Consider the following 12,124-nt stretch of genomic DNA (forward strand, 5'->3'; position numbering starts at 1 on the left):
TCACAATTTTACTATGATAAAAGCACAAATGCTGCTCTGGCCTAAAAATATTTGTACTGTTCATGGTTAAAATGCGTAACTAGAAGAAATGGCCCAAAAATGGTCTTATCGCTTTCGTTCTGGAAATTTCAATGTGACTGATGTTCCTCGTATTGGTCGACGAATTACGAAAAAAAGTTGATAAGAGTCTGTGGCAAAACCCAGACTTAGGAATCAGGAGGTGATGCTATGTATTTGGTGAGATTAGGAAGGAATCATACACGAAAGGTTGCGGCCGCCAGGCAAAACCGCTGATTCACATGTCTACATTCAGAAAAAAATCGACTGAAGCTGGTGAACGGAAAAGGCGTTGTGTACTACCATGGCAATGCCAAAACGCATGTATCTTTAGCTACCCGGCAAATAATCTAGATAACTTAGATAAGAAATTTCCGTTATAAAATCCGCCGTACAGCGCGGATTTTATAACGTCAGGCTATCATTCGTCTCGGTCTCTTAATAGTGTTAATTTATCTTTAATAGAGAGTCGCAAAAACTGTTCGTTACAATTTTTCGCTCATAAACCACATGATTTTGACTGTGACGTAATTATGGTATTACCAGAAAAGTTTTCGACTACGGTATATATGTATATGCATATTAGATGAACTACTTTTGAATTAATTGGGCTAGATTGATGATTTTTAATATAAGTTTTGGGCTATTCACCTTTATTTTTTACATACTTTTCCACCGTTTCGGTACTTTCGACAACCATATATTTACTATTGGCGTTCCCATATGTAATTATTCTATTTATGGTTTCTCGGAAAAATAAATCGATAGTGGGCTATGCTTGCTCATTAGATGCCCTTTCTAGAGCATGGAAGGCTTCGTAATTACACAGACTTAGAGAGAATAAGCGGGTTGAGGTCAACATCGGATATTCCTTTGCTCAACCCGGAAAAAAAATTGAGGTACAATGATGAGGTCCGGCGTTATCATCAACTACACTGCGTGTTTTCGATTAACGTGGCTACGGTCTATGAGTCCCTCAAGGTACTAGGCTGTATTCTTTATTTCATTTTAGATAAAAACGTGACAATTGCAGATACTTCTGATGTCTGTTGCCAAGTGCTACCATCACCTTATGTCCGAACTAACTCGATACCGCCACCAAATTCGATTCCTCCTTAGGTCGATGCTATTCTCTCACTTGGCCCTTCTTCGGTTGAAAGTGAAGACTGAACCACGCTTCGCTTAGAGCGACTCCATACTCAAAGCGAGTCTTTTGTTGATTAAAGCTTTGCAAATTGCACATAGGATGCATCACACGCATTTCGAACTGGCATGGACTCAATTCATAGGGGAGCCTACTTTGCTTAGTTTCTTCATTTTTATTAATTGGGTTATGATTTTGTAATACGTTAAATGTGAAATGTCACTCTTAACCGACAGGGTCCTCAGGCTCCAAGCTCCGCTTTCATGAAAAACCATCTCGGATGTGGCAAAACGTTCTTGTCCTTTATATACCGAAATCTGGTCACCTCCCGACTGGTTTTCAGCACTCTTTGTTTTTAGAATGTTTCCACCATCCATGTACAGTGTTTTCGCTTAAGGCGTCGTCACCAATCTTCGATGAATTGCCATAAACACAAATTTGACCGCTAAGTGTTGATTTTGGAAACCCGTTTCCTCGGAATAAACTCAACCGGTTTTCACTTACAAGTTATATATGTAAAAATGGATAGTAAACATATATAACATATTAATCCTGAATATGATAATCTCAACAGAGTGCAGCAAGTACAACGACTTGTATTATCTAATATAATTGAATTTCTTCAATAAGTTATCTTCTATTACTTAGTAAGAGTAGTCATAAGCAATATGGCCACCATCAATACAACAGCATGCACATGTTTACTATAATTTCACCCTTTAGGAGATGAAACAGCGTGAGTGAATGACGGGTAAGACTGCGCAGGTCAGTGGTGGTGCTTATGGGGGACGTGCTGAGGTCTGGTTCTCTTGGGAATAGTAGCCGAATAGAGGAGACGTTAGAGTACAATAAATGATGGTCGAGGTTCATTTACTGCAGAAAAGTGAACCACAGACCGAATTTGACAGAATCACATAGTGTGACGTGTTCTATGTAGTAGGTAAGTAACAAAAAAAAAGGTTGCTGTATTAGATTGTGCCTCACATGCCCGTACAGGAGGTTTAGATTTTTACTCCGTGCTCCAAGCTCAATTATCCTGTTATGTAGATTATTAAGCGGACGGGGTATTATACCTTCTCATTAGCCGTAGTTTTTTTTATCATGAAACTAATATAAAGCTCACAGTGGAATAGTACGGCGCAGATCACAGCGGCCTACGTTTGACAACAAGGTTCTTGAAGTAGGAATTTCTAACTACTTCACCCTGATAATATTTCTGCCTAATTGAACAAGCGACTTGCAACCACCTACAGATAAACAATTTTCTCGGCGTTTGTGGTTGTGTGCCTTAAGATTACACACAAATTAAATAGATAGTCCATTTACCCATTCATTCATTGACTGCTATTAGCAGTTCCAAGTTCAACAACACAGCCAATTACGTTATCGAATTGGAAGCTTCCTTTCCCAACTGCTTGATAATCTTCTTTTGATCATCACGGCTACAAACTTTTAACAGATGGAAGATTTGTTTGTCAAGACCCTGCAACATTTCATTCGACACATGAACATAAAAATGTTACGAAGGTACTTTATCCTAAATATGGCAGCTAGAATGCCAGAATTACAATCATGACTAAATACATAAACTAATAATAAACAGACTTACATGTGTTTTTTTAATCATCACAAATCTACTATGCTTCATATGTTTTAAATGTAAATTTGCGTTTTAGGTTATCAGCTCTTTTGTTGAAAGCTCCTGTCTGTACCCAACACATTAATATAATTGCAGTTGATCTGCATAATAAGGTAATAATAAACGACAATTACAACATAGTGCCTAATAAAAATAATTTTAGACGCTAGCTGTACAACCTCAATAAATAATTTCCTATTACATTACATTTCCTTCACAGACATGTATGTTGAACTGCACTGAAGTGCTGCATCCGAGTGATACTAAATACTAGAGATGTTTACGCGATTCCTAAAAACTGATTGTAGAAGACGATCAATTTATTTTACCTATTGCATAGATTGTTTAATAATTAATTTATGTCTCCTTTAGATCTTGTATTCAATAAGTTTAAATGTTGAACGCTATTTAGGATTGGTGGCGTTTTTTTTTAATAAAATCATCCGGCCTATAAGAAAGTTTGTTGGCTACTTTGTAGCATTGAACGATCAGCCGTAAACAGAGCATGTGTGCCAATACATGCTCCGCCTGCATAAATGCGTGCACGCGTTGCAGTGTTAACACTTCGCCGGGAATCACAGAATAATAAATGGTCTGACTGCAAGCTCCTGTCTTTCATAAATGAGTGCATTGAATACCGTATGAGACGACTCGCATTAGAAAACATGTTCGAACGCAGTCCCTAATGAATTGACTGATCCGATACGTTCCAATTTAGTCTTAACATGGATAGCCCAAAGCTTCCGACGTGATCTATCTCTACTAAAATGAGATAACGTATTCGAATACTAAACTAGTCGTCATAGAAGTCACTCTACGGATACGTGCTACGCTGCACCGAAAATTGAGGCCGCGGAGTTGTTATCAACTGTGTTCTGTGAATAGTTGAGTAAGATAATCTTACCATTATCGGGACTTTGTTATGTGTCTGCCGCGGCTCGTGCAGCCTGGTAACTATCGAAGTCAGCGAGCCATTAAATAATACCAGACCAAAGATCGAATTGCTCATACCGCATAATCATGTAATTGAATGTACAATACAAAATCGGACAAATAACAGAGAAATCATCCATTACCCATCCAAAGTGAAATGTCATCTTAATATGGTAACGACGGAACCACATCGCTTTGTATCCGCTATAATACTGTCTTTCTTTCCAGCAAGATTCTTACTTCTCACCTCCTTGACAATCTGCAACAATTCTCTTTTGTGAGAAACAAAATTAGCGTCTAGAATAGATAGAATCCGACGGGTACGCATTCCTATAGTCGCTGAAAGCCTTCAACTAAATATCAGTACCCGCGAGCAAATCGAATATGATAGTGGCAAGCTGAATTTCATATTATTGCTTTATTAAGAGCGTTAGAGTGATCAATAAAAATATTAAGGCTTGTTAATTCGTGTTGCCTTTTTTAAAGTCATTCCTTTTGACGCTGTGGATGGATGCCATCATTCAATCTCATCAAAGCTTTTACTAAATTTTCGCTTTCTGTTATAGATGAAGTTTTCCTTATTTAATTTCTTCAACCGCATCATACTTTTATTTTATTTTTTCTTATTATTTCATTATACATATTTAGTTTTTAAATCATTTTAGTAGCCATGGAAGAACCACGATCGGGTGGTCAAGTGAGTACTGCAGTTAGCGAGAGGTTTTAGACGGAATTTTTAGCGGAACGATCAAAATTCGCGATTAAAAATTAGCCAGTTAGTTGTCATGGAATAGAAAACGCAAATTATTTCTTTACAGTTCTGGTCTTCCTTTGTAAATTTTTAATTACAGTTTTTTACTTTAATGTTTTTCCACTTGAGGTCCCTCATTAGAGAATCTTTAATTACACCTTGAATACCCGTTTACAATTCAATTTAAACGTTGCACATTCGCTGTGCGTCCATTTTACGTGTCCGGAAAATCGAAATCATCAATTTTTTTCACTATGGAGCTTAAATTTGCCTTATACCCTATATATCATAGTAAAGGAATAATGACCTACGCCGTAAGCAAATCAATAATTTACACTGAAGCTACGCGTTCTTAGTCGAATTCAAAACTATTCTTATATATGACAACTATATCATATTAATAAACAGGCTTGATGAAAATAGGCTTATAATTTACAAATAAATAGGTTCATGGTAGAAGCCGAGGCGGGATAACAAGACAAGCCTACAGTTTAAGAAAAGATCAAATTGGAATTGAAGTTCGATTTGAATGGGCTATCAATTACTTATATACGGAAAGACCATGGCGATAATTACTTATTCAAGTGCGTTTCATATTACACGATAACGCAATCATTGCGTTGATTACTCACAATGGTTTTTTAATCATAGATATGTTGACACGGTTCTTCTATATACATTTCGTGAAATTTTGCCTGACACAAAGACAGTTAGGGATTCTAGTTATTATGGCGTGCACAGTAACAAGTATAGTCAGTTTTTATTTGTATATTTAGATCTTGAGACATGCCACTGCTACGCTAGGATGACGCTTTTCCTACAGAAGCTATTTAATAGTATTAAAAGGAAATAGACGGAAATGCTAATAGTTACCACATGAGACGGAATAGGAGAGTCAACTAAATAGAACACCTGTCAGCGATATGACATTCGTTCGTATCTGCAGCATTATCGTCCCGTCATTTTCGAACATTCACTCTACTGTGAATAATCAGTATTGCGACGCTACGATTGCACAATCGAAAACGGTTTCTAATGAGAGCTATCTGCATACAAAACTACTAATGAACGTACACAGTGCTTTAGCAATAGGCGTGCCTAGCAGACGACACGATCTATTTAATTTTAAAATCTCTAAGTGTTATTATATTGTTATATAAATTCCTTTTTCATCGATCTTTTTAGATGTAATAAATCTATTATATTTTTGGTGACTTTCGTTACGGGTTCAAAATATTGTTTTTGTATTCTGTGAAAGATAGTTTGTAAGAAGTTTGCGCCACTTTAGGGCTCAAATCGTTCATCTTTATTGCTTACTAACTTGGTCTACGCATTTGTCTTGCATCTATAATAGTCAATAGTAATGAAAACATTAAGCTAGACTTCCATTAAGGCGTAAATAAAGTGCCACGTGAACGATTTTCCAGCGATTGTCTGAATGATAACACAAGTAAAAAAAAACAATCGTATGAAATGGAGGGCGCCCTTGATCGGGCAACCTCACTTCTTCTAACAGCAAAAATATTTATTGATACTATACGTATATTTGAAATGTTTAGAAGCTACTAAACAAATTATATTGTCATGTTCGCAAAGTTTGCGCTATTTGTCGATATTCCCTTGACCTAAAGAGCTTTTTAATACATTCTCAGACTGAATGACAGAATCGTTATAATCACGTGTTTTTTTTTGTTAAAAAAATACCCTAAATTATACTTTTGAGATTAAAAAAAAAACTTTATATTTACTTTATCACACTATGTTGATGGCCGGGCTTGATCATACCATCAAACAAATGCCCAGTCTTCGAAACCCATTAAGCTTTGAAATCATGAAGGCATATGCAAAATGGTCCTTATTGCTGGCAGCCTTACACTATTGTTATAAAAATAGATCTATTTGTTATTATTAATTCGTTGATTGGACTAACATTTTCGTGGAGGCTAAAACTTTTCGGCCCCGACAGACCGACAATTCGCATGTCTGTTGTACGGCCGAAATTAGTTTCACCATAATACGTGACAACTAACGAGTGTGGTAATATTCAAACTAGTCAAACGTAACAATTTAAACTGTGAACTCAAATCACTTAAAAACATCTCTGGGTTTCAGCTGGGGGATTGAGAGTCCGGTACTGTAATTTTATTCCCTCCCCGCGGTAATCACTCTTCATAGCGGTCTCCGGAATTTTTTATTCTTCGCAATATAGTGGCTATGTTAAATGTCAGTAAATACCTGTCTATCGCAACGCTTTCCTTAACGGAAAGCGGAAAAATAGTGCAAATTTGGCCTAATTGGGGGCATGTAATATATATAACAACTTACCATATGGTAGATTAGTGACCTCAATAGCATCTCGCTAACCTTAGTTTGCGTTGGACTTCTGCTTTGTGTAGTTACTTATTAACACATAATGAACTTATTAGAAAAATGTAAAGATTATAAAGAAATAAATTCTGATTGCAAGTCAAATCTAGCAGTCTAAGAGAAGCTTTCTCTCGTAACATAATTTGGTAACTTCTTATTATACAGTAGTTGAAGAATTCGTTGTCGGCACAACGCGTAAAGTTAAAATTTAAGTTCCCTATGCATGTTAGATATATAATTATATCTTCCATATACATATATATATAGAATACGAAGCGCATAGGTACACAGATATACAGCGTTAAAACCATAGATATTTTATATTTACACATAAGCTTTAGAATTGTAGTAGGTTGGTTCAACGACCTTGGCTGTATGCACTAGCATTTTTTTCTGCGTTCAAAATTACAAATATAGAGATGAAGTTATCGTTTGATTCGTGAACCGCATATCGGATAGTGAAACCGGCCAGCTGCTATAATAGTTCTTTCCGTTGATCACTGTGGGCGTTAGAAGAAAGCATACGTCGTCACCTCACGCCATTTCCTGTTCTAGATTATGATGGAAGCGCGACGTGCGTTAGCCCCTAGAAAAAAGAATACATCCTGAAGCCTTGAAGCTGCTGTCAACGAAGGCACTAAGTTGTTACGAGTCGTTACATGGAAGCCTGGCGCGAATTTCTAAAAATGGTGATTCGGTGCCGTCTGGCAACGTTCAATCTCGTAAGCTCAGGTTTTTTAAATTATGGGCATTCCGTAAGCGACGATTAGCGTCATCTAATTCGCCAATGACTTTCCTGTTACGTCTCCTATCAGGTCTTAATAAATGAACTTATCGACGACGTTTAATTGATTGGTGAAACAAATCATATCTTGTTAGCCCTGTTCCTTTTCTACTTTTCATGGTTTCCGTTTTGGCCTTAGCCTCGTTTATCTAAAGGCTGATTCCTACAGATTAGTTGTTCGAACTTTAGGGCAAGCGCCTGTTACAGATGGAATCTGCTCGTACCTCGTCGGCATACAAAATTATGTTTACGGCTGGACCTTGCTGTTGGGCACGTGAGAGGATACCGTTTGTGAGAATCGAGAAAAGAACCACACTGTTTGTTTTACATTGTTTACCTCAGTGTCATTATCGCGCAGTATGGTCAGGTGCGAGCTTGGTCAGTATTACAAAGTCAAAAAATGCTTTGGAGTCCATGAACTGCACATAGAGAGACAAGATTAAACGCTCCTACTGACGTAAATAGGGTAGAGCTTTCCCTACTGCCTTCATGAATGTCTTGCAAACTGTCAACATCAATTTATTTAATCAGAATCTATGTTGTTCGTCAGGTAGCTCATTGCGATACGCCATGTAAAAAGTTAAGAGGTCAAACAAGCACATCTCATAGATGAAATGTGTTACGCAGGATTTTGTCACCTTCAACCTTGACAGTTCTCAACGTTGAGGTGTACAGAGACGAACATGCCATTAACGAGCTCCTCTGAAACAAATAACATTACCTTTATAGCTATGTCAGCCCTAGAATAGACTCCTGTACGATTGCTATTTTTCATCGGATGAAACATATTTCGACGAGGATAATGCTGTACCAGACCGTAAAAATCACTACTGAGAAAATTTGGATGTTATGCAGTTAAAATACAGCTCGAGTACTAGACTAATGGTCCCAATTATTTTCCTTAGTCAATGCATGCGAGATATTTTACGAAGGTTATTTTTTATAGAATTAATTTACAAGATATAACAAACAGCGGAAAAACGTGGACTACAACAGGGAACTCTAAAACATCGGGTGCATGGCACTTAAGCACATAATGAAATCTGCCCTTTACTTATTAGTAATGAGAAAAATAAGAGTAACTTTGGCGGGTTTGACTCATTCTCGACAATCGATTTTCTCTTTTATACAATAATTCAAAAAGTTCTACAAAATGAACTTGTATCGCAAAGCTTGTACATATTTAACATTTCTAGCATTCTAGCCCTTCTGTCTCTCAAAGGTGAATTAAGCTTGTTTACGAATGATGGCTCACAGTACGGCTTCTTTACCGTTATAATTTATCTGCAACTCACCTATAAAGGCTGGCATCTATGCAATAGGAAGATTTATTCAACCAAGCATACAATCAAACTACCTTATAAAAATAAGATAAACTTGTAAAAATAATTATTTTCATAAATAAATTTAGTTCTATGTAAAATTATTATGTATACATGTTATTAAAATTTTATGTATATTTTTGTAAGAATACTTTTGTTGACGTCTCACAAAAACATGTATACTTACAAGACGTTTAAAATTAATAAAAATAATACTAGTTACATTCAGATGATCATGCTGGGATTGCAACCATAATTGGTTTGAAACCTATTCCAGTTAGCCTGTTAAATTAAAACAAAAATTGCTTGCTCCCATAAAGGTGGTATTTTTCAGTGAGCCATGGTTTCGTGCTGGCAGTGTGTTCATGATTGATAATGCTACCTTATGCTGAACAAAAACAATAGAATAGGGCTGCATATCGGAACGTGTACCTGTTTTATATCCCACCAAATTCAGGGTACTAATACTGATATCGTAAACTGCAATACAGCGATATTAAGAGCAAACCTTGTAGTTGGTATTTTTTATTAGAAACAGGACTCCTCATTCTTGAGCGGCAAAGGTCAAAGCTGTAAATTTGCGAAAAACGAATTTTGCCAATGGTAATATAGTGGATACATTTTTAAGAGTTTAAAATAATTTTTTCGTTAATTTAAAAAAAAACTGTTTGCCGAATAAGTTTTCATGGAAAATCTCGGAAAAATAAGCACTTCATACGCTTTTGAAATGCCATAAAAGCAAAATCGCGTAGGAATTGATTGATAGAAAAGAAGTGCATTACAAAATAGCATGCCAAATAAATTTAGAATGGTTCGAAAAATTTCTAAGTGTTTGAATATATAGATGTATACTTATTAGTTACCAGTGTAAATTATACATGGAGCTAGAATAAGAGAATGTATTGCGTTCGTTACAGGAGCTATAATAAAAGAAAGTCCACCGTAGTAGCAACGTAACGCCGTAAGTAAGAACAAATCTGCAAGAGTCTAAAACAGCTTGTCGAGAAACCCATCGTTACTATGAAAATATGAATGATTAAGGAATTGAAAAGAAATAAAAACCATTTTAATGTTAAACAAATAAAGCAACAATTAAACATTTTAAAAATCTATTACTAGTTGCATAGTCTTATTCTGTAGTTACATAATTGGAAGAATGTTCAAAAGCATACAATCAGCCAACTCCGTTAAAATGAGGAGAGTACGCGGAAGGCTGTTTTTTTTTTATCGAGTCTCTTCCTATCAACTCGGGAATAATACTAATAGTAAAATGCGCTCCGCCACAGGTAACGTGGAACCTTGAAATTCAAAGGGAATGAAGTACAGAAAGGTTCGACCGTATGCAGAGTTTGAAAACATATTGGAATGGATCAGACAAGATCACGCCTCTGCACGAGTAACTATCAACTGGATTTTCACATTCAATGTTGAAGACAAGATGTGTTGATGACAAGGGTGACAGCTAATAGATAGCGTACAGATACAACGTATCTATGAAGTTTGCTGTCATAATAAACAATAGCGAAAGGCCATTTTGTCGACGGATCTTCGAAATTGCAAATTTAGAAAAATACAAGATACTTAAGTGATTATATGCGGAATGCAGACATAATTGCATTTTAGAATGTTTGCATTTTATTCCTACTAATTTAATTCAAAATTGATAACATAACATTAATATTAACATTATTGCAGAACCGTATTTATAATGTTTATATTTATAGATTTTATACTAAGTTTTTACCCTTATCAGTATTATAGCATTATTATAGGGAAGCATACGGAGCTTTCATTGCTCTTTTACCAATCTCTAATACCAATTAATACGTTATCATAGCTTAATATCAATAATGTTCAGTATTGACTAAGGTCACAAATATGTACCCACTACCCTTTAAGCGATACATCATCATCAACATAATAAATGTTGTTTTAAATATCAGAATTTCTGATGTGATACATTGGTCGGAATTCTGTTTCAAACGTATTGCGCATTGACTAACAACCGTGACAAGCCAGCTTCAATATTTTCAGTTCAGGATTTTTCGGATGGGGCGCCGCAATTAGAAAGAGACTAAAGTCTTTGATAGATTCGAAGCTCTGGGTAGAAATCCAAAGGCCGTTTCGCCAAATCAATTGCACAAAAGCATTAATTATAAAACAAAAAAATAACAATTTTCAATGAAAAATGGTTGCAGGTCTTCAATTGCCTATAGAAACAGATAATGTAGGTCATCTCTATTTAAAGATCGCGTTCTGTCTAAAAGGGCAAAATAATAATTGTAATAAAAATTTACTATACGCCCAAATCTACTGGCTGATGTCTCATCTTAATTCGAACCCGACACTAGCAGCTTCAGAGTTCTTCTTTAAAAAAATATCTTCAATTAAATGACTACTTGCGTGTTGCTCATTTTCACGGGCCCTAGAAGTCTGCAGGATAGCATAAGATAATTTAGGCTTCAGGTCGAAAATCAAAAAATTATGCACCGCTTTCTGCTATTCCTTTTTCTTTTTTTGCGACGAAGGTATTATCTTAATCACGAGCCTATTTTTGAGTCTGTCCTTTGACGTCCCTTCCTGGGTATAGCAACAGCTGCAAAGGCAGTGTATCCTACACGTAGTGCGTACATTGCTTCGTATGCTGCAAATGTTTGTGTATTGTAGGTCAATTCTTGTACAGAAATTGCTGTCTGCCGACCACCCGTCCAATATCATAATATAACATACGCAGTATTAAGACCGCACTGAGTTTTACTAGCTGCGCTTGCTAGATGAAGAACTTATTTACGAGCTGGAACGAAACACCTGGAAATGGGAAAAAGCTTTTTAACCCCGTAAGGACGAATGCTTTGTGTTCCATCATATCGTTGCAAGCAACAGTGATGCTGGAGTAAGCCACTTTGATTTGTGTACTGGGTCGTCCTTAAATTGTACGATTCTTCGTAAACGTTAAATTTATATTGGGTCGCACAGGTGCCGTGCCTCAAAATGTCGTGGTTTTAAGCACCGTTTAAAGCATTTCACGATATCTACAATATATGTTTAGCAAACTAAAATTAGTATTTATTTTGGATTAATTTCATTTAAAGAAAAAATTTGAAAATTATATAAAATCGCAGGGGAA

At 36.1% G+C, this 12,124-nt stretch overlaps 1 protein-coding gene and 1 long non-coding RNA gene across 11 annotated transcripts in view; one reads left to right on the forward strand and one right to left on the reverse strand.

Annotated features, from left to right (window-relative positions):
- Positions 1–12,124, forward strand: part of LOC111259087 (uncharacterized) — a 125,742-nt gene that overhangs the window by 38,840 nt on the left and 74,778 nt on the right. The window contains exons 2-3 of one of the 10 annotated variants that reach the window (XM_022830790.2): positions 9,915–9,958; positions 10,284–10,393. The exons of 8 other annotated variants lie outside the window; for them this stretch is intronic. In XM_022830790.2, coding sequence (XP_022686525.1) covers positions 10,313–10,393 — 81 coding nt within the window. In that variant the 5' untranslated portion in view covers positions 9,915–9,958; positions 10,284–10,312. The remainder of the gene's footprint in view (positions 1–9,914; positions 9,959–10,283; positions 10,394–12,124) is intronic. One more of the 10 variants, XM_022830791.2, reaches the window with a different exon arrangement.
- LOC111259091 (uncharacterized) lies at positions 674–5,807 on the reverse strand. The gene is made up of 2 exons (XR_002679414.2): positions 5,398–5,807; positions 674–2,684 (listed from the first exon to the last, which is right to left on the reverse strand). It is a non-coding gene; the product is annotated as an uncharacterized LOC111259091 (long non-coding RNA).

Source organism: Varroa jacobsoni, unplaced genomic scaffold (genome assembly GCF_002532875.2).
Source record: "Varroa jacobsoni isolate VJ856 unplaced genomic scaffold, vjacob_1.0 scaffold_291, whole genome shotgun sequence".
Classification (NCBI taxonomy): domain Eukaryota; kingdom Metazoa; phylum Arthropoda; class Arachnida; order Mesostigmata; family Varroidae; genus Varroa; species Varroa jacobsoni.